At 37.9% G+C, this 24577-nt stretch overlaps 1 protein-coding gene across 1 annotated transcript in view; it reads right to left on the bottom strand.

The window, feature by feature from the left end:
• Nucleotides 1-23922, bottom strand: part of LUZP2 (leucine zipper protein 2) — a 70043-nt gene extending 46121 nt beyond the window's left edge. Inside the window, exon 1 of the mRNA XM_026796458.2 lies at nt 23595-23922. Within this exon, the coding sequence (XP_026652259.2) occupies nt 23595-23656 (62 nt within the window). The 5' untranslated portion in view covers nt 23657-23922. The remainder of the gene's footprint in view (nt 1-23594) is intronic.
• Nucleotides 23923-24577: the final 655 nt, after the last annotated feature.

Raw genomic sequence — 24577 nt, 5'->3', positions numbered from 1 at the left:
TATTATTACACTCAAGACATGCAACCCTTTCTCCCCAAACCAAACTCCCAATGAATCAAAGAAAGAAACCACAAAAAAAGAGCTTCCCACATTGCTCTATTTTTAATTATGCATTTAACTTTTTAATTGTAACCTGAAAACTTCTTCAGAATATTTATTAAGCTCCTGTTGAAATTAATATGCACATGTAGGAAAATATGAAATCATTGTCAAGTTATCACCTGGCAAAACAGAAGAGATGAAGAGATTTTTGCCATTCTTTATTCCTCAGATAAGATCTTCTATACCCCAGTTGTTGTACCATAACAAACAACAACAATATATAGGAAATTCCATTTTTTCTAGTACCACAAAATTAGAAAACTGGCAATATTTTAATATTTAATCATACACATGCGTGAGCAGCGTAATTTGCAATTAATTCATGCAAAACAAAACGCAGCAACAATTAGGTGACCCAGTATCAAAAAATGTAGATCAGAAGGGTAAAGCAGCAAATGTGTGACACAGTAACAAGTACGAGTTAAACAGTCTATAGTTAAAAAGAAAATTATAAAGGACATTGAGTCTATGAATAAAATCATCTGCAGTACAGCAAGGCAAAGAGTTCTGGAGGAGAGTAAAATCACAGATATTGTGCTCCATTTTAGAGAAAAAATTTCAGAGGGGTTGAGAACTATTTTCCCATGCAAGCACACACATCTCATCAGTGCAGAAACTGGAGTGTAATGCCTCATGAAACAAATATTTCCTTTGCCAACATTTGTCTCGTTGATCAGCACTTCCAGGAATTTGCAGTAGAGATGAGAACCCGTAACAGATCAACCAGAGAGGAAAAGACTTGCAAGTCCCTTTGACTGATTTCAAATCATTAAATATTACAGAACTCGTAAGGGATGGCTGTATAACTACAAAACAGAGTTCAGCTCAAAAATAACTGTCTTCAAGGTTTAGCCATTCCAGAAAGTACACAAGAGAGAAAGCTAGGATACCTCAAGAAAGCAAATTTCCTGATTCAAGCTGAAAGACTGGAAACTATTCCATAGTGCTGTATTTTTATTTCTACTACCAGTGAACAACCTGCATCCCTGAATTTGCTGCTGAGAAACTCTTCCCCAGAAGAGGGTTAAAAAAAAAGCCCACTGTAAAAAACACTAATAAAAAATTGTTTGCACACATAACTGAAAATTAGTTGATATTTTCAGTTTACATGCTTCAGGAAAAGTATTTTGGTTTGTAATAATTTTCTCCCACTCTGAAGGGATATGGCCAAAATGTGAACTTTAACAGAGATATACTGGCTCATACTTCTCAAAGCTTAGCAGTAGGAATTACAGAGGGCTATGCATTTTATCTTCTGAGGAGACTCAGGAAAAGTACCTTGGGAATGGGTCCAAAACTGCTTCTGCAGACAGATCTTTCTCCTGCAGAACTGCGATGCTATACAGGGAACAGAAAAGGTTACTAGAAAGGTCTCAGTAAATCACTAATAAATAAATAAACAAGCAGGAAAACAACCTCTACCCTGCTCTGCTTTGTGCAAGCAGTTCTACACTGTACAAGGAGATTTTCCATGCCTTTTAGTCAGCTTGGACTTGCACTTAGTGTTGACATAAAACCCAAGAGCTGTACCTAATATTGCTGAGTAAAAGCCCCATTAGACACAAAGACAGACTTTCCCTCTTCCAAATGGTCACTTTGTCTTGAATTCTTCCTTCATTTTAATGAAGGAACTACATTTCAGCATAAAATTGAAGTTTTCTAGTAACTCAGAACACAGATGTTCTCTCTCCATGGAATTCTCACCTCATGGCACTGCTAAGTCTCCTTCCTGGAGTACTGCATCTTTTTCTATAGAACTTATTTGTCACTCCTTCCAATCCCCAGCAGAAAAAAGAGAGGTGATAAGAAGTTTATTACTGAACATGATCTTTACCTTGAATTTCTTACCTGAGCAGCTCACATCTACTGTTTTATCTCAGATTAGAAACATAAGAAAAGTAGTATCTGTCCAAGCATAGCAGCATTGCCTTTCTTCCAATAGATGAGCTATCAATCAACCTTACATATGACCTAGGGAATTGATTTTGCTTTCTCTCTTTTTTTTAAATTCTTTTTGCATCTCAGAGGTAATAATACATATATTTTATATATATACACACATACATGTATATATGGAATAATATTAAGAAATACACACATCACAGACAATGCTATTCTTTTTATGAGATAATATATTAAGGAACTTATTTTCTTAATGAGCCCTTTTCTGCTAATAAATATGCAAGAAATAGTACAATTTAGTATGGGAAAGCTAACTAAAATCCATAAATGTTACACACAACTAGAGCTGAATAATTCATTAGCTATTTAACACATTTCCTAAAATAGCAATGTAAATTACTGTTATCGCAGACCTAACCCGAATTTTTTGGTTTTTTAAAGGGATTCCTTTTTTCCTCCCACAGTCTGAAAGTTTAATTGCCAAGTGATCAACATGGAGCTTTGGTAGCTAAATCAGCTGAAGGATATTTAGGCTGATACCATGCTAGGGGCTCAGATGATGAAATTGTTCCATTGCATCAGATATAACACATTGTGGCAGCTGGAATAGCTGGTAATAAATTCCAGGGTAAGGAAGCAAAAAGGGCCTTTGCATGATCTCTACAGATGTTTAATTCAGCCTGTGGTGAGATGTTCAGGGGCCAAGGGCATTCATGGGGACAGCCTTACAGCTCCCTGAACAATTAGAAGTTTTTAATAATGCTGTTTTCAGTTTGAGATGAAAAACATAATACCCCTCACTAGCATTTTACCTGCATGACCATGCAATTACCAAGGATGTGCATCTGCTCCTCTGCTGACAGACTGCTAGAAAGTAAGAAACCTCAGAAAAATCCAATCCATTTAAGTTTAGAAACTTTGACTACACAGCTTTAATAAAATTGGTGGTAAACTATCTAAATTAAACTTTATCTCTAAATTATTATCTGGGCATTATCATCTAGATGGTGGTACTCAATTAACAGATCAGATAAAACAAGTTCAGTCAGTTTACAGTATATAAAAAAGCTCCAATTTTGTAAATTAAAATCCGTGGTATCCTCACTTTTCTTCCAAATGACTGAAAGAAAATACAAGCAAAGACTAATAATAAATATTAGTATGGACAGTAATATCATACAATTAAGACTAAAAATTATTTAAGAATCTGTAACAGAAATGGGTTGAGATACAGATACAATGTTTTCCAAGATATGTCTCATGATTAAAATCAAAAATACATTGATGTGTTAAATTTCAGAGCTCATGCTTCATGACACTTCAAGGGATGAACTGCTGCTTGCCTAGTTTTCAGGTTTAGAAATACCTACAACTATTATCCTGGTAGACTGATTTACCTTGCAATAATTACTCATTATTGTTGCTATGCACTGGACAAGACTAAAGCCCTTCTAACTAATGAAAATATCTTCCAACCAGACCAGTCCTTCATTCCTTTCAAAGTAAACTAAATCAACATAAGACAAACTTTAAATGCACATGAAACTTATCCTCCTACATCACCTCTACCTGACACCAAGAAATTACTAGGATTTTGTGGGCTCTTTGAAAACTTGCACAAGATGATGGTGATTCCAGCTTTCAAGTGGACCAGGCATTGGGAAAATGTTAATAAGCTTGGAAAACATCCCAAATCTTCCTCTTCATTTCATACCACCCACAGGAAAATTGTATCATGCATCACAGATGGCTCATAAAGGATGCTAAGGCATTTCTGTAAGAAGAGGTGTTCAAACATTACTTGAAATTAAAGAAGTTGGATCTTTGGAAGAGATCCAGCATTTACAGAGTGTTTGTTCACAAGTTCTCATTTGCTTATTCTGTAAGCTGTGTTTCACACCTGACATGTGCAAAAGTAAGAAAAAACATCATAACTTAGAGAAGTGATTAAAACATTGCTGGATTTCACCCATAAAATTATGTTTTTCAGACACTGATAAACATTCACAAAAAACCAGAGCTGATGCCTTTTTCAAAGTTGATATCACATATGCTAAAACTGCCACTATGCCTATATGTCACATCTACATATGTATCACATACATATGATTCCAGATAAGTCATTCTCCTGATGGAAATTCAAGAGAAAACTTCTCCCTTCAATAAATCTGCATTCTGAGCTCCTACCTTGATCTTCTTTTTCCAGTTTTACCTCTGCTTCTCAGAGCATGGGTCAAAACTCCCAAACTTTACTGAAGCTTTCAGTGTTTCAGGATGCAAATGCAACTTTTATTTGCATTAGCAAACAACTGCTGTTTTGGCTAATCTCACTGACACTGCATCAATTCAGTAATATCATCTACTTATGTGGGGTTTTTTTGAAGCTACCTATTATTACCTTTCTCATGAAACACAAAAATCATCTGTTTGTGCTGAAGGGGTTTTGGTTTAACTACATTCAGCTGAACTTTTCAGTCATCAAATGACAGCTAGCACAGACTTGGACTTTTCACTATCATGGTGTAATATTTGTGTTATTCCCCTGTATTCCCATGCACGAATATCAAGAACAAAGTGACCAAAGTGATTTTGCAGTCCTGGTGTGCTAGAGCAGAAGCTGACTAATGACTCCCCAAAAAGGAGGCAATACACATCAAAGAGCATCTCAGAGTAAACAAGAACTTTCTGTCACTCACTGATAACTTTTTTGAAGGAATTTTGGTGTGAATAATTTGATGCAGGCAGTAAAGAGTATGCATTAGAATGAACAGAACAAACCTTGAGTCTGAGAAGAGTTTAGAGCATAAATCTGCATTACTGTACACCTGCAAAATTACATCTATTTTGTATAATGGTTACTGATTGATATTTTACTATTTTGGGAGAAAGCATTTCCTGTAGTACTCAAACATTTAGATCACAGAAACATAGGGGTGAAACTTAATCAGCACAAATCCATGAAGAAGTCACATTATTTTAAAAGCTACATAAAGTCTGCTCAACTTTGCTACTAATGAAATACCACAGCTAATTACATCCCACTAATACAACTGCATTAGTCTTACTGACTAATGAGTTTGAATTCACAACAAGCACTAGCTAAGACTCAAAGGGATTTTTCAGGAAATGTATACGAAACATTTGTCTTGTCTAGTCTGTGATTTAAGATAAGAAAAGTTTATAGCTTTTCAAATACAATGAAAGTCTAACTGGAGAAAGGTGGCACAATCTTCAATGGAGTAAGGTGACAAATGTATTGTTATTTCTGAGCCTTAGAGATTAAAGATATTTATTTCTGATTTTGTTTTTCCAATAACCAAGGTTTGCAGGAAAACAAACAAAGAGAACTATTTCTAATACATACAGTAAAAGCAAAATAAAGTCTCCATTATAATTTCTTGTAAAAAACTTAGAACTCAGGTATTCTTTCCACTTTACCATCCCAAATTCTATTATTGATATTAATACTTTATTTATTTGCTCAGCAGTAGGGCCCACAGACTGAAGTACTGACATTGCTACTTAGGCACTTACAAGAAAAGCTCAACTCCACATACTATGAAAAGTAATTATTTCTGCCCTACACTGTTTAACAGATAAAACACACAGGTGGCAAGTGGCCCAGAAAGACAAGTGCAGTAATTGCCCAAGGTTATACAGCAGGATAGGACCTAGACTACTGTATTTACTAAAATAAGCTGCTCAAGAGTGATAAACTAAGTGTGTCCTTTATAGAATTAAGTTTTTGATAAGTGAGGAAATATTTCCACACCATGGCCAGGATTAGGAGTCATCTTCTTTCTCTGAAAGCTGGTGGTACAATGACAACTCCAGTTCTTACTTTCATACTCCATTTTATGAAAATAAGAACTCTTTCATAAAGGATGTACAAAAATGACAGTTTCCTTGCATGTGAAAGGCCAGTGACTTCTAAAATAATTACACTGAGGAGGATAACTAATTCATAACATTGGCCAAAAAACCCATGCGCTGAGTGTCATTCCTAAACTTTCAGGATTTATATCTTCCTATATACTAAGATTATAGGGGAGACTGCTTTAACAAACTAATATTTCTATTACTTTTCTTTAGAGGCTATTACCTGATTATAGCAGCAGTTTAAAAAACCACATTACAAGTGCCTTCATTTTTAACTAGGTGCTAGTTTTAAAAAGAAAAACACTCCAAACCAACAACAAAAAAAATCCTTGCTAACCACAGCCATGAGAAAACTCTCTCAAAAAGAAACTGAATTGTAAGCATCTGGAATGTTTATAACTATCAAGTTCCATTTGCAGCTATTCTGTCTCTCTACCTCCAATATTGCTATTGCTGTTTATGAAAGTCCTGTGTTACAAGGATCAAGGCTCCCCAAGATGCTAAACCAATATCTCAGAAAACAGCAATTTCACTGAGCAAAACAGAACAATGACATCAATGACATTCATATTAGTAGTTCACTCATATTCACTGAGATTTTATGTGAGATGGGAAAGTTGAGACAAATAAGGGGAAAGGAGATAAAGACAATGTGGGAAAGCTTTCTGGAATTGCAGATTATCTATATTGTAGTAGAAAATATTCAGGGGAAATCAGGTTTTGTATTTGAGTTTTGTCAGTTTAAGGTACTCAGAGAAACCCTCTACACTAGCAAAAAACTGAAATTTATATAATGCACATCCAACTTCATATTTGAGAGGACACATTTCTGTACCAGGGTAAATTGTCCCTTTACAAGCCTCAGCATCTACCCAGAAAGAAATTCTGTGGTCCAACTTCAGTGATAATTACGTGCCTTTTGCACTGGAGATGGTTTGAGCTTTTATGGATACTGGCTCTATAAGCCAGGAGCAATGATGGAGGGACTGACAACTTTAGAGTCACCTCAAAACAGATTTTGAAATTTTGAGCATTTCTAAGAATGCTCTTTCTAGGCCTTGCTTGATTTATAGCCCTACCTACTGCACAGCTCTGTGAATCTATTTCCTTGCAAAGATTAAAAATACAGAATGAAAAATGGATGTGCAAACATTATGAATAGGTTTTTATATAACATTCTTGTAGCTGTGATTTCTACTCGTAAAGGCGTTCTTCTTGTTGCAAAACTTGGTTGATGTAAACTTTTCTTAAGAAAGGATGATTTAAGGTTTGCTCTTTGTATACTTTTCAAGCCTCATCCACAAGAAAGGAGATTTAATCCATGGAACTGAGAGCAGCTAAAATGTGAGGGAGGTCCAGGTGCTAGAAAGGCAAATTACTAATTGGCAGAATGACTTTGTTACCATTTAGGGCTGGACATGCTTCAATTATCTCTGACCGGGAGGGAGGTTAACAAAGCTTGGCAAGAAGGATGTGCCACTGATAGTGGACGCAAAGAATTCAAAATTTACAGGCCAAAAGGGCATTTAGCAGAACCCCCAAAACTAAACTAATAAGGACAACTCATCAACTGTGCTGAATCAGCTCCAGCTGGGTAAAAGGTAATTCTAACAAAGATCACAACCAGTGACCCAAGAAACCAACCAACTCAAAGGAGAAAGAGCATGCAGACTACTTTAGCACGAGAAGTGAGAGAAATACTGACCAATAGTAGAGAGAATATGAATTAACAAAAGAACTAGGTAACTTGTACCCAATGAACATTGTTTTTGTTTATTAAAATGTATAAAGAGTGAAAAGTTTGGGTGGCTGTTGTGCTGACTTCATGGATTCGCCACCCAGCCCCTCTTTCCATGCAGAGCTGTAAATAAACCACAAACCTCAACTGTGTGTGTGGATTGCACACCAGGTGAGAGAACCTATTTTGGGACAAGACATTCTCTGCTTCATTGAATCTGTACTAGAAAGATTGAAAGCCTTATTTTAGTGCTTCTTCACATGGTGCTTCATGTCTATAATTGCAGGTACAATTAAGAGATGTAGATCCCTGTAGTTAAGGACAATTCCACTGAGATCTGGAAGAGCAAAAATGAGCAAAGGACCATTTATTTCCTATTTTATTTCACCATGCAAACCTCTCTCTTTTACTTAATTGCAGGTTCATGTTTATTAATCACACCACACAGATTTCTCATTCTAACTGATGAAATAGCAGATTATCTCTTCCTTGGAGAATGTCTGCCAAGGAATAACAGGTTTTAAAAAAACTAAATGCTATATAAACCCAGTGCAGACTTCTTTAAAGGAAAAAACCTCCCATTCATATCAACTCATGTTTTTGCTTAAACTTACATTTTGCTTCCACAGCTCTTGTTTTGTCTGCTTTCCTAATTAGCACATCATTTAGGGACCCAGTTGATCATGCCAAATTCTAGCATTATTCATTCTTTCCTACAGAGCAGCATTGAATAGGCAGACTGTATGGATTCCTCTGCCCTTTCCTTGGCCACTTCAGGGATATTCACTTTTCTGTGCGCTGGAGAGTCATTTGAATGCAGAGCACTGTCACTTCTCTATGAAGCATTGTTAGCACCAGGATGCAATGTGATTTATTAAAGCACAGAGTACGAGTCCTGTAACCCCTAGGAGCCTCCATCAGAATAAAGACCAGAAAAAACATTTAACATGTGCAAAGCAGACAAGCAGGCTGTGTTTTATTTTTTGTGTTATTAAGAAGGTATTTCTTTATAGCTGCACAATTTACATTTGTAATGATTAATAATGTAATGTAATGACTTGCAATAATGTCATTCTGCTTAACATGCTCATTAATAAATGAAAAAAATCCATTGCAATATTGACTTTAAAGAGTTGATGAATTTTCTCCTCCCTGAAACTGACAATGCCATAACTTTCACACTTTTTATTTTTGTACTTCATGAAGAGTCATTGCTAAATATTGCCACATAAATCTTATTCTTATACTCTCCAAATACTTGCTTGACACGGTAATACAGAATTTACACTGTTCAGGCAGAATACTGAAAGCAGTCTGTTCTCTCAACAGCATCAGCTGTGCAGGAAGTCACTTCTATTTCACTGTGGTCTTTTATAACAGAGAGCCTGGTGCAGAAGCGAGAAAAACTCCCGGTAAGATAACAACAAACAAGAACCTGAATGTTGAAGTGAAGGGAGACGACCACCCGATTGATGAGCATCGACTCCCGTTTATTGATCAAATTCGACACCTTTTATAACAGTGCTAATTCACTTCATGCATATTGCAAAACCTGAGCTCCTGATAGGCTGTAGAGAAAACTTCAGCTCCTCCTTTTGTTTACAATACCTGAAGTTTGTTTATTGAAACCAAGATCAGTGTTCTCACCATGATATGAAAAGTTCTCCAAACCTTTATATCTGTTCCCAGAACGGCCATCTGTTCCCAGAGCAGCCAAGGACAGAATATTGCCTATTTTTGAGGAAACGGTCTGAGAATCTTGTTGTTTATATAAAAGGTGGCTGAGAACCTTAATTATTTACAGAATCAAGCCTGGGAACTGCTGCTTTACAGCGGCCATCTATTTTTCCCTTAGCTGAACACCTTCATGGCCTCTTTCTTTAAGCCATGCTTGAACCCGGCCCTCCACAGCTGAGGACTGAAAGGATCCAGTGGGTCTCTCTTTCCTGACACAAGACTGCTCCAGGAGAGTCTCCCTCAAGAGGGAAGGCCCAGCCTGAGTCCCAGAAGTTGGCAGCAGGTACCCCAACACAGAAGTCCAAGATAGATATTTAGCTGACACCCTCCCTCACCTCCCCACAGCTCAAAAGCCACCATTCCAGGGGCACTGGGCCCAACCACCACACCTCCCACCAGCTCCTCTCTTTTTGTGAGCAGCAGGACTAGCGAGGCACCACCCCAGCAGGCCCACGGGCCAGCTCAGCCCAGAACTTCCCCTCCACACAGGCCAGGAACCTCCCAGACCACCTTCTCCATGATGTGCTGCACTTCCAGCAGGCGCCTGGCAAGTCAGGCTCCCAAAAGAAGAACGGCCAGGAATCATGGAACATTAGGCAGCTACTCACAGAACAGTTCATCTCCCTCCTCATCCTGGTTGGATGGCCCGTAACACACTGCCCATTCCCACAGATCCTCACAGAGGCTCACTCTTCTAATCCATGCACTCAGAGCACTCCCTCACGTACAGAGCCTCTCCTTGCTTGTCTGCAGGATCCCAGCCATGTAAATCATCCCAACACACCTCTCTGATGGCAACTGCATCACGTCCCACCTCACATCTCACGGCATTTCTATTCAGTAACGTCAGGAGAAGAATCAAACAAAACTAAAAGTCCGCATCGAAATACCTCTAGGAAAAAAAGTTCTAATTACATCGATCTCAACTACAGCATATCAAATTTGTAAGTCACCTAATGACTGTACAAATAGCTTGTTACACACTGTGATTCTGGAATTATGGTTTACAAGACATTAAAAGAACAGAATCAAGAATTAAAAGAACATCCTATAGTTTCTACAAAAGGAATCCTCTTACTCTCTGTTGAATTCCAAATTGACTATTCAAAGCTAAGTCAAAGAAAAGAAATGAAACATCTAACTGATGTTTTACGATTAATCATTCTGTTTAATGACAATATGAATTGTCTTTTCAAAACCTGCTGGTTGCCTCTCAGTGGTCCTCACATGTTTGCCTACACATAACGCTGCTCCTGCCTGCATTCCTGTTCAGGGATATTATGAGCCTTTCAATAGAGTTGGCTAAGATTCTGCTTAACTAATGATTAATTTATAAAAATTAAAACAAAACTTTTTAGTCTCTTAAAAATACATGAAATCAATTTCTTAAAGGGAATTATAAAACACACTCCAGCATTTCCTGTAACAATGACTAAGGGGAGTCTCCTGCCTCAGGTCTCTTGGGATCTGCAGCAATGTGCACTTCCACAATAACAACAGCAATGCTCATCCCCCCCAGTCCTGTACACCCCAAATTTCTATCACTTCTACCTGCTCCTGCAGTAACAGTCCTCTCTGCTAAAGGTACAAGAAGAGAAGTTTCAGAGAGGCATGAAAAGCAGTAAAATCAGGTTTGCTGTTTGTTTTGACAGTGGTCCTGATAATCAGTATAGTACAATCCTTTTAGATCATCCAATATACCTGCATCCAACAGATTATTTAGAAAAATAAATGTGAGCATTTTAAAGCTTTAGAAATAATCTGTGCCAGCTTTAATTTCTTTATATTTCCTAATTTACTAGGCATCCACCTTAGTCTAGTAATGCTAGATATACATCAATATTTTGATCAGGGTAGAAAAACCGCCCACACTGTTTTAAAACATGAGTATTCATTCCAATTGGTAAAAAGAATTGTTTTCTAAACTGGAAATGCAATTTCTGAAGAGAAGAAAACAAATCTATTTCTTTTTGGTCAATAACATACGTTGTTGCAATAAATTTAGGCACACCCTTTTAAGATTCCAAGTAAAAATAACATATTATTCTGCTATGCTGAATATTCTATTTAAAAAAAAATTGAAACAACAATCAAATATTTTTTCTTTGCTATTCATTTTTAACCTGAAGTTTCACCTCAATTTGATTTCAATTTTATAGTCAACTCCCTGCCCAGCTATTAGCTGGGTATCTGACAAAGCAGGTGTAGGTGTAACAAGTGTGGTATGCAGCACCATGTAAATCCACACTGAAATGGAACGCAGCAAGGAAGTCTGATTCACACAGTCCTTTAAATAGTACCTATAAAGTTCTACTGGGCTGTATAGTTACTATTGTAAAATGAAAATTAAATCATATAATGATTTAATGTCATGCTATTCAAAAATATACAAATACATTTTCCCTTAATTTTTTTCAATCCAAATTTAACTACTGACCTGACTTTCACTTGGAAAGAAAGAGATGAGAAATAGCTATAATATTAGAATGTACAGAAGTGGAAAAAAAATTACATATTTTTTCTTTCCCTTATTTCCATTGGAGAGACATGATCCAACATCATGATCTTAAATTAATAAGAGAATGAATTATTACACTCATTAGAAAAAACAGCCAGTTATATACACTACTCTTATTATAGCCAAAGTTAATCTACTGACATCAAAGACTGCTAACCATACACAAAGTCCAAAAACAAAAAGCTCTTAATTAAAACCTTGAAAAAATAGGTCTGAGATATTCTGTATGATAGCAGCCTGAAAATTCCCAATTCATGGTGCTGCTCTCTTCCATTTGCTTGCTGTAGAGACCATTGAATGCACACTGTTCCACACACAATTTCAACAGCAGCTGACCCTGCCAACACATCCTTTCTGACTGCTGGGATTAAAACTAACCAGAGGAGTGGGTGGCTTAAAAATTGTCAGAGTCCTGAGTTTAAAAGCCAGACTTTGTCATGGTGAACTTATTTAAAAGCCTTGCCCTTTCCTCATTACTCCATGAATGTGTGCAGGTTAAGTGCATAGCACAAGTAATAGTTGGACTGCTCTGCTCTATTTTCCCCCCTGTACTTGACACCTCTGTAGCAATTTCACAGGTCTAAATCTATACTGTTGCTGGGAAATTACACAGGTTATATGGAGAAGCTTGCCAATTGCATCTGTAGCCTTTTTTAGCATATTTGGTTTTTTCATTGAAACAGGGATGGCTCCTTCTCCAAGCTGGGGCCCTCCATAGGGCACTGACCTCAGACACTGAGTCGTGTATGGGCAGCATTTTCTTCTTTTCTTGGGGGCACAGATTCTGCCACAACCTCAACATTAAACATCCAGATTCAACATTCAACAGGAACATCCTTCAGGTGTGATGTGCAACTCTTCCTATTGACATTCAATGCCCAATTCCTTACAGGTACAAACCATTTTTTTGCCTTGCCTGTTGAATTCTAAGAGAAATGGAAATACAGCTTTGCCATGGCTGCATTCTTCACTTCATATTAGAAGGCACATGATTAAGCTCAGTACTGTTATGAATAAGAAGCTTGACTAGGCCAATAGTCAAGCAGCAATCAATTTATTATTTAATATGGTAAAGTATGAGCAATACAGCACTGGGTACAGTGGGGGAAGATTTTCCCTCCAACTGCACACCAATAATTGATGGTTACAGGTATTTACAGGGGTACTGATCAGCTTTTTTAGCAGTTTCTATTTCCAAGTTTTACTCATCAGCAGATTCTATTCCCAATTTTTATGTCATAATTCTATACACTATTGTGATTTAGTTTTTCTCAGGATGTATCTCAATAGGAGTATCCCCAGATGGTGGTGGTTGGTTTCCAAAAGAAGAAACAAATCCCATCTGGTGAGGTCCAGCTCCCCAGATGTGTGTCCACCTTTTAATTGCAGAGACTATAAATCTCATAACAGTGATGTCCAGCTTCCCTTGGTTGAAACCATAAACCCTTGAGGTGATGTTCATCTTCCTTTCTCAAGCTGCTTTTCTCTGATTCAATAAGGTGTGAGAAGTATATTTCCTTTACAGATATTCCAAAGCTATAGTTTCAAGGATATAAGTAATATTCTAAAATTGTACTTCAAAAGGTTATTATTGCAGAACTCTTTATGGATTAACTGCAAGCAAAAAGCAACATCCTTAACACTTTAACTCTAATGCTCCTAAATCAACCAGGGTTAATTGCAAACAAAAGATAGGTTCAAAGGCCTTTTTCCATGCTTTATTTTCTTCAGTTATTATTAGAATTCACAGCTCTCTCATTGTCAGTCTCCACACATTTCGCATTCACAAATACACACGTCACCTGTTTATACCTGACATGAAACACAGCTTTGCATTTCACTGTACTAATTTGATGAGTGCTGGTATTTCCCCTCCTCATATTATGCAGAGGCCTAGCAATGTCCTATGAACCACTCTAAACAGAAAACTGAAGAAAAACAAAAGGCAAACTTCTAAAACAGAGGCTTAAAATGTTAAATTAATAAATGAACTCGAGGTGTTAAAGGTGCACACTACTGTAACACCCATTCAATGCCCATTAAGGTACTGAATTAAGGGCAAAATTAAGCTACCCATTGAGCACAAAACTTCCATATACATCATTCAGAAAATAAAAAGAAATTTCACAAACTTGGAAGAACAATGCCTTTTATTTCCCAGGATAAGATGACTCTCAGAGAAATATAAAAGGAAGGTAAGTTAGAAAGGTTTGTATACCTGAGAGCTCTTGTGTGTTTGGCCGTGGGATGCCATAAAGTCGGGACAGTTAATTCTTGTACTCCTTACACAAATAAAGAGTTATAAAGCTGCTTAAGAACAGTATCCCCCAGAACACCAAACACTAAAAGTAAAATGGGAAGAGGGCAAAGCCTGAAAGAGTATTTCCATAACACAAGTGACAAACTCTTGTATCAAGAGTGTCCCCTTTCTCCTTATTTCCCCATAATGAAATAAACAAGATGTATGACCTTCCCCCACAGAACTCAAGTAAATATGCTAGCTGGTTGTAAAACAAGAAACCTGTTGACCAAAAAAAAAAAGACAGATCTGTAGATTATGCATGCCACAGTTACTGTTGCTCCACGGACTTTAAAGTGAGTAGTAAATCTGATGTGCATTAAAAAAATAGAAAGGCTACAAAGAAAAAAAAAAAGAAAAACTCAAATTCACTCAATATATCTTCAAGGATCTAAATATGAAGCAAATTTTAAAAGAATTAAAAAGCCAACTTTCACACAGGAAGCTTTAACTCTGAGATTTTCTATTTTGGAGAAATTAGAGCTAAATAGCAAAAGATGAATTTAAAAAAAAAGTCCATAACCCTCTTGTATTTAAATAAGAGAAGAATTATATCTTTTAAAAAACCTGAGTGTTGTCCTCATTCAGGTGTTGCTATACTGAATCCCCTTTTCTTATTCTCTTTTCACACGTGCTAGGAAGATGCTAGGATATTGTTCTGTCATCAGTGGGGATTCATGAACTCAGTGGATGTTACAATGACTATGAAGGGATCAAATGGGTGATTGAGTAATTACTGAAGGTAATCAAATAATTGATTTAAAGCTACAGGCTGCTATTCTAGTTTTACTTTACTTTAGTGTAATCCTGCCAAGCCACTTAATATTCTCAAGGCCAACTCCCATGGCCTCGTGTAGAATCCCAAAAGATGGCAAAATGTGTGTGTTTCAACACACTGTGGGAAAGAAAAAGAGGCTGCTGGAGAAGGGGGCCATGCAGAGGCAAGGCAGCACTTTGCCAGGACAAACATCCTTATTCTAGTTCTGGGAAATAAGCACCCTTCCCTTCTTTCCATCTTGCCACACTCCCATGTGCTTATGTAGTAGGACAGGCAGTAACATACCGATTTCCATGCCAATTGTGTGATTTATTAATAAAACTTTAGTGAGCATCATCAGGTTTAATCTAGTGTGCTAAAAACTTCCACTTCCGTAATTACTGAATAGTTTTGGGAACAGTTTCCCACTCCATTTAAAAGTACCATTTGAACATGTGACATGACCAGCAAGATTTAACAACAAAGAAACATACCATGTGAGCGAACAGTAAAATATTTAAACCGGACTGCAGTATCCACTTCTGCACATCACATATTTGATGGGAATGGCTTAGACAGTTACAATTATGTTTTATAGGCCAGTGATGCAGTACTCACCTCACACAAACAGATATTCCTTAAACCCTTAGTTCTGCTATACATGTCCTGTATATCTCCTAGCTCTTTTCAGAAGCCATCTAAATTCTGCCGGTTTTGGTACATATGCAACTGGCAACACTACACACTATGACATTAAAACAGAAATGCAAGGTTTTTTCTGAGTCAAATGGACTATTATTTCTTTAAAACTGCTCTTACTATTTAATTTTTACAGCATTTTAATTCTTTCTGTAATCTGCTCTTCCAGGAACAGGTAAGAGTCTGCCCTTGTGCCAAAGTATTTACTCCATCTAAGTAAAAATTAGGGAAAGAACTAGGATGTTTGAAATGGGAACAGAGTAAATGAAATACATTAAATTAGATGTCTGCTTTCATGAACTTTCCTGAGCCAAATACAGCACACATGTGTACCGAAGAGCAGAGTGGTTTTACAAGCAAACAAAAAAGCAGATGAGTCTCTATTTACTATCTATGCACTTGAGGACAGTGGTTTTTTTCACATATGAACGCATATGTATGCATATATTCATAAATATTTATATGTGAACGCAGTGACCTCACAGAAAGCTGAATTTGAGACAGATTTCTCACCAAATTAAATGGCATAGGCTGCACTAATTGCAACATGAAATATGCTTAAAGGCAAGAGCAGGAAAGCAGCAATGCTGTAATGTGTTCTGACCCTCCCTCAGTGCCCTGTGTCACTGAGGCACCATGGTTGCAGATTAAATACCCTTTGCACTGAGCCAAATCATCTTATTCCTCAACTGAGGGTAAAATGAAGGCAGCTGCAAGGCTAAACTTCCCAAAAGAGGTCAGGATGGATTCCTAACAATCACAGCTATTCGGTATCCCCCCTGCCATTCAGCACCTAAAGAACAGTCTGAGTGTCACAGAATACAGCTCTTGTTTCAGAGTTTCAGAAGATTAGTGCAGTTAACCAGCTGCCTCCTTCTGAAATTCAGAAGTCATCAAATTCGACTCTTTCAGCACACTTAAAAGAAAATCCATTGCAGATTACAGGTATTAAGCCCCTCAAAAATATCTGGTCCCCTGGCAAATGTTGGCTCCCTTCACAGAAGGGGGAAGAAAACAAATCAAAACCAACAAAAAACCAACAGTATCTATTTTCAGACAAGGAGATAACAGGAGCTTCTGTGCTCTTCATAGAACAGAGGGGTACAAGCACAGCAGGACTGAGGGACTATGCCAGCCTTTGATAATTAGTACAAATACAGTGGCTATTTTGGACACTTTGTCACTGAAAACAACAATTAATTATCAACTGATTCATTTCAGGACAGCATCTCAAAGGTTCAGCTGCTAAACACCTAAACATACCGCACCCTTGCTGAGTTTCACCCCATCCTGAAAAATACTTCTTAATCAAAAAATCTAAGTGAAGCAGTATAAAAATTGATTTTATTTCTCCATTTTCAAGAGAGACAGTCTCTCTTTGCACATCAAGCACACATTTCATCACACTGCCTCAGGAGGAAGAAACTTCCTTAACAATCTAATGCTACCAGAGCACAGCTGCTGCTCTTCAGTCTTGTCAGCTCAATTCCTCCACACGTTTTTTTTTTTCTCTTCCACATTTCAGTAAAATCTCAGTTTTTTTCCCCATGTTTATTGCCACAGACTAGCCTGAAACAAACACATGGCTGCAAAATCATGCGAGCATGATGAGGATGAATTGCTGGGTTTATTGCTGCTCTTGGCTCACCCAGCAATTCTGAGGTACAAAGTCACAGCTCCTACTTCTGTAGCCTTTCATACCAACAAAAACACAAATAGCCTGAAGAACTGCATCAACTATGGAGCATTAAACAACATAAAGCATGAATAAACTACCTTGTTTACCACCTACACCAGGTAATTTGCCTCCCTTCCCTCCACCACCACCTCCAACCCAAATAAGTTATATAAACACCATAAAACCTACTGATGATTTGTTAATTTTGTGTGATTTTACAATGGTGAAATTCCAGAGCCTGGGCCCTGTTTCCATGAATTCCTGCTTCCCTGGTGTTGCATAGGAGGTGTTTTGATGCTGTCAAAGCAAGGGCAGATATTTGGGTCATGGATAGAAATGTGGTGGCCTGGAAGACTTTTAAATGTAGGCATAGAAAGATATTCTCCTGCAATTCCATCTCCAACTGAAAGGGAAAGGTTTCACTTCTGCAATTACATGTGACTCAGCAAATACATGCTCTGCTTTCTAAGTGCTTCAATCTGCCCAAAGCAGGTTTACTTTGTTTTTCCACTTCCTTAGTTAACAAACGCAAAGAAAACCTTCCTATTTCCTGCAAGGAAACTGACCACAAATTGACTAAATGTGACCATTCAAAAACAACAACAAGACTATGTCAATGGCTGGAAAAATCAGCATTTTGGGTAATGTATACTAGCTGGCAGCAAATGAGTCTTTTCTTCCGAAGACAGCACGTGAAGACAAAATACACCAGAATTTTTTGACACTTCTCTACTTTTTTCCATAGAAACTATTAATCAATATCAACAAGTAAGATCTCAATGAATTCTGTACACACCTATTTCTTCGGATTGTAAGATTCACATACTGATTTCTCTAACAATTGACTGAATTATTGTATCTAAAAATACAGCAGAAAAAGAGGGAACACTACAAAAACTATTGCTAAGAAAAACCAGTAAAAGTAAACATTAAAAAATACTGGAACTATGTAAACAGGAAGATGAGCAAGTAAGGAAAGAGTAAAAGAATCACAGAAGCACATAAAAACTGCTATTTGATGAAATGTCATATTTATTCTTCAGTATTTCTAAAAGGCACTTGCCCTCCAATGCATTTGAAATAGCAAATATAACAACACACATCTGAAACCTTTGCAGAATATTAATACTGAAGGATGGCTTGAGAATTTTCTTTTGCTTTCCAACAAGCATATCACTTGACTTCCAAACAGAGACTATTTACACTCTGACCCTTACAAGACAGACAGCACACCCACTGTGCCAAACTAGACAATGGCAAGAAACGCTGCTTTGACAAGTGGCATAAATGAGGTTTCTCTGTCTGCAGAGTGGTGCATCACAAGGAATACTGTCTGTGAGCAGTTCTCTATTAAATAGAGAAAATAACATTGAGCTCGCAATCTCACTGAAAAAGGGATTACAATTTAGGGTAGGATATCCTTATCTTCTGTCCTGACTGTAAAGCAATAAATGAGACACAGGAAAGTGTCAGCATTCTAATTTTTCTAAACACTAAAGAATACAGTAAAATGTCAAAAGTAACTCCATGGCAAATGGAGTTTTTTTCTTTTTTTTTTTTTTTAAGTTTTTCTGGCCAAACTGAGACTTTCTTTCTGGATTTTTAGTTTGGCTTCATGGTCTTAGATATATGGAGCACCATCAATATTGCCAATGCATTTCTCTCTGTTCCTCTGGCTGCAAGCAGCTTCTAGTTTGCTGTGTTAGGCACTTTCTTATAAGCCATCAAAATAAAGCCATCAAGGCAAACACATTCCATGAAATTATGGAGCTGCACCACTGGTTTAAGCACCCATTATGCTTAAACACAGCCCAAAACAAAAGCACATAGTTTACAGCTATAGTACAGCCACAAGTCACATCTAAACACCACATCTGTACCTCAAATATAGATCCTTACAAGCCATCAACCAAACAAGCATCATCATCCACACTGATAGAAATCGGAAATCTTTTAGGGCCCAGAAAATTTAGACAACAAAATTGTGAACTCTACACAGAAAAAAAATTATTTTTATTACCCCTGCATTTCTGAAAGAATTCAAAAAGCACGTTAAGAACCTACAGCAAAATACGGGATCTCATTTTCTCCTACATAAGTAGCCTACTACCACTGTGCAGAATTAATCTTCAGATTTTCAACTTTCCAGGCCAGAACAGGTAACATCAGACAGCTGAGCTATTGACACACCTTTATCTGAAAGGAGGGAAAAATTATTTTCAAAGTCCCTTAAAAATAATTACCAAACCCAACAAACGTAAAGAAAATAGCTGACCTAAAAAATACACCCAAGGAAAGCTCAACCATTCTCAAGCTTAATTAGGAAATTCATCATTTTTTGTCACTCCCAACAGTAGACATATACCAGATCAACACCTGTACATTCATTAACCAGCTTGAAATGAGCACACTACTTTTACCCTGCTACAAAAACCAGAAGATGCATTATTCTTAAGCCATTCTATTACATTAGACGCATTATTCTTAAGCCATTGTATTAGATTGCTTTGTAACACCACTGCAGTAAGACTGACAATTAACTGCACTTCTAGAAAAAAACTACCACCAGCTACTTCTCCACAATTAAAAAATTCTGCCTTTTACAGCCCTGTTGTTCTACATTCATTTATTGAGTTGCTGCAGTAGAAACATTACGATTGCTATTGAAGTGCATCTTGTTGTGTTTACGGTCCTGTTCTCTGCTCTGAAGCATTCTACTGCAATCAAACTATTCAGTGTCTTGTATCTTTGTCATATTTCACATGTGGACAGAAAGGAATGTACTGCCACAAGAAAAAAAAGAAAAAAAAAAGAGGAAAGCTCTGTTTCACATCAGGCTGCTTCTAAGGAGTTGTATGTTGTTGTTCAGAAAAAAAAATTTGGAATACAGCATCTCAATAGTAATGTTCAAATAATATTCAGAAAACTGTCCTTTTAGCTAAAAGTAGGGAGGTCTCACTAGACAAGATCATCTGGACCATAATTACTGACCCCAACAACTGCCCTCATGTAGGATTCACTTCTACAAGCAGCATTCCAGACTGTCCAGGTGTTTGGGGCCACAAAAGCAAGAAGTGGCCACAGAATAACACCCCAAGCTTACTGTGCACTGTGTCTACTCCCTGAACTCCCAGTGAAACTCATTTCTGATGTTGTCTTCAGCATCATTTGAAAAAAAAAAAAAAAAAAAAAATCAACTTATAACATCACATTCAATGTGCCAAAAGCGAAATGTCAAAGGAAATGTGAAAGTGGACAGGAAAACACCAATTTCATATTTTTTACCAAGCTAAAATAATCTTCAAAAGTGTTCCTCTTTGCATTTTGAGAGACTGATTTTAGAGCAGTAATTTTTGCTCACACCATTAAAACATACATGTTTAACTGGATAGACAAATGCAATTCAATCTTAGGACCTCTTTGGCACCACAACTGACCAGAAATATGAGTAAGACTTATCATTGTGTCTCAAAGCCATACCAAAATCCAGTTTAGATAATGCAGAAAAGATAATTCATTTCAAAATCATGAATTTTCTGTAATCTTATGGCAATTTGATTGATGTGTATGATTTTAGACCAAGTTTAGAAGTTACATACAATTATGAAATAATGGTGATAGCTGTGTACTTTCTTCTTGTTATCAAGTAAGAAAAGATTACAGGTTGCCTTAACATAGCTTAACTCATTAATTCATATTTGTTTGCAATGAGGCTTGAAGACATGTGAGATCTTTCCCAACAATCCCCATAACATGATGCAGAAAGGATGGCATCACTGCCTGACAAGGAACAAAAACCCATGAGCTGTCCACCTCTGCAAGATGTACTGTGCTCACTCATTTCAGCACTAATGCATGAAACAGAGCACAAACTTGGACAAAAATAAACCCTCATGACGAAAAACTCTGTCCTGCAAAGTTAATATTTTGCCTTAGCTAAGCAATTTCACATGGAAAGATACTGCACTCTGATTTTTTGCGAGAAAAACCAGTCCTGCAATCCTGCCTTGTTGGGTCTAACCAACTAATGAGGCATGGGTTTGCAAGAAGCATTAATTGCCTTGTGCTGAAGGAGATGAAAGCACAATTTCTTCCCAGAAAATGGCATGTTGTCATCAGTGCATGCTTGAAACTTCCTCTGTGTGCTGTTGAAATGCTGAACTCGATCTTCTCCACAGCCAGTTTAAAACCAAGTGACTGCTGACGAGAACAGACCAGGACTTCCATAAATCTCCAGCTCTACAAAACAATTTCAGCCTCCTTTGTAATGGGATGACCAATCTGGTACCAAAACTCACTCTGCAACACATACCATACTTGGGTAGAACTTTAACTGGAATTTCCCTCCCACTGATCATTTTCATCTCTCATTACCTAAGAACATAAACCATCACAGGCCACAACATTGTGCTCTTACAAAAACACACACACTCCTCAGAATTACGATTTTCATAATTAGCATCCACATGCCAATTTCAACTTCTTGATACTCTTTACAACTATTTTTTTAAAGTTGAGGGAGGATTTGAATTTATTAGTTTTTTTGACAACTATCCAGAATTAACTACGCTTCGTTTCTCATAGTGGTTAACATTTGCTCAGGATGATAAGGACTCAATTTTAGTGCTCTACACTAAATGCCTTAACTACTATGACTGTTCAGGCAGTTTTTAACTTTCCATATCTCTTTTCTGTGCAGATTAATCTGCACAAGCTCATTGAAGATACAAACCTGCATCTACAAAAGCTGGTTTGGTACTCCCTCTCCATTTCAACTCCTCTTCCAAGGATGCATCACTCTTTAATGAGCATAAAATTATTAATCCAAATTAATTCACATAACTGCCAGTGAAAGTTTCCTTAAACCTTTTAATTAAATCAGAAGAATTGAACCACAATATATTCCTCCAAGGGCTATATTCCAAAGCACATCAGCATGGCTCATACAGACCAGCACTGTGGAAGCCCTAACCAGAAACATTACCAAAAAAAAGTTGTCCCAATAAAAACCCATTCTGAAGTAAGGAAGTTGCTGGATAATTGAAGCAATTTCCTGATTTCTCCTGCATTCAGACATTTTCCTGTTCAGAAATTTTCAATTATTTTTTGCCTGTGTATGCAGCTCCTGCTGCCCCCTTACTTGACTATGTAGCAGGCACGATTTTTTTTTTTTTTCACATCTCAGTGAATACCTTATGTTTTAAGCCTTAAAACATGCAATGGTTCTGCAAAAGGCTGCTTTGATGCCCATTTTACAGGATACAAAGCATAAAGGAAAAAGTCACATTTTTCTGAAAAATGTACACATGTATATCCTCCAAAAACATGCTTTAAATACTCATTACTATTTATTACACACTTATTTCTGTGTTATTATCCCAACACGGCAGAGAAATATCACAGTCAAAATCTCAGCTTGGTTTACTGATGAGGAACTGGAAGTTGAGCAGTGTAAACAGCAGTATCATAATAGATCTGCTCTGTACCCAACATTAATTTCTCATCTGTGTACATCAAGATGTACAACGGGATAAGAGGTCTCAGCTTTACCTTTTCTTTGCTGAACTGACAACACAGACAATAATATACTGTCTCTGAGCAAGTGAGCACAGCACATTACCTTATCAGAACACGGCAAGCTCAGATCAGGTTTATTTTGTAGCTGCAATAAATTTTGTTCATATTTTCTCGCTTTCACAGAAAGGAATTATTCTAGATTGCTGCAACTTTTTATACATTTACTGGCATTGATTAACAATACAATATCTCACAGTAAAAAAAGTAAGTCCCCGGTTATTATTCAGATATAGAATCCTGAGATGAGATTGTTCAAGTGTTTTGCACTCCAGAAGGGAAAACGTTAGCAATTCTCAGCTTCACCTGTTTGCCTTTACAGTGAAATAGAGCCCGTCTGGTTTAACTGCTCTATATATAAAGCTTACATTTGTCACTGCCTTGTTACACCCCGCAAAGCTGTGGGTCAATTACACAGAGGCATAAAAAAAACCAAAAAAACACAAAAATCGACCAACCAGCCAAAAAAAAAGAAAAAAACCAAGAAAAACCAACCAAAAGACCCAAACAAACAAACAAACAACAAGCATCACATTCAGTCTTGAGACGATCAGGAGCCGGAGCGAGACAGAAAAGAATCAGAGACGATCTTTGCTCTAAACTTAACACCCCAGCAAGACCTGAAATCTGTATTATTTCTCTTCCAAGCACTGAACATGAGCCAGGAAACGAAGCAGGAGCACTGTGAGGAAAGGAGCTGTCTGTACTCACCTAGTGCCAAGGACCAGAGCAGGGAACAGAGGCAGCACGTAACAAGCAGCGATGAATTTCATCCCGGCCCTCCTCACAGCGCCTCCGTCCGCGTCTCCTCCAGCCTCGCCTCGCCCGGGGCGCTGGGGACAGGCTCCGGCAGGGCAGACAGACAGACAGACGGCGGGAGGGAGGGAGCTCGGGCAGCGGGGATGGAGCTCCGGCAGCGGGGATGGAGCTCCGGCAGCGGTACGAGGGCACAGCGGCAGCCCCGAGCCCGCCCCGCCGCTCCAGCGCCGGCGGCTGCGCCAGGACGCGCCCCTGAGGGGCGGCCCGGCGGGGATTACGGCGTGAGGCTGGCAGCTCCATCCCACCGGAACGGCCGGGAAAGCCTGCCTGGAACAGAAAAAAAATAATTAAAAAAATAACGAGAAAGGCGCAGTTAAACCAGCAGCGGTGTTTTGCTGTTAGTGTCTCTGTGTGATGCGACTATAACACAGGAGCTGTTCCAAGGGGTGTCGAGCCCCAGAGCAGCCTGTCAGCGCTGCCCGGAGCCTCGTGTCATTTCTGCAAAGCTGGAACACACCAGCTGCTGATTCTGTCAGGTGTCATTCACCCCGTGTCGAGTTGGAGGTAGGAGCACAAAGAGCTTCCAGAATGGGACTGAGAACAAGGTCATCGCTAAAATCCCAGAATGGGACTGAGAACAAGGTCATCGCTAAAAGCCCTTCATCACCTGAAAAAACGGACAAAACCTTCAAAGAAATAAATACCCTTCTCCTGTTTCCTGAGTTCGTATTGTCCAATCTTAATCATAAATTACATAAATCAGCAAATTTGGTTACAAGTGTTTTCAGTGTGTAGATAATTGCCTACCTTAAAACAAGTTCATCTGATGGCTAATCATATGAAAGTAAAATATTTAAACAGAAGGAATCTTTCTCTGCAAGACCGCAAAACCCCAATCAAACAAACTTGTCTGCAAGTGAATGAATTGTGGTCAT

This window comes from Zonotrichia albicollis, chromosome 6 (assembly GCF_047830755.1).
Source record: "Zonotrichia albicollis isolate bZonAlb1 chromosome 6, bZonAlb1.hap1, whole genome shotgun sequence".
In the NCBI taxonomy this organism is placed as follows: domain Eukaryota; kingdom Metazoa; phylum Chordata; class Aves; order Passeriformes; family Passerellidae; genus Zonotrichia; species Zonotrichia albicollis.
This window is presented reverse-complemented; position numbering and strand designations above follow the sequence as displayed.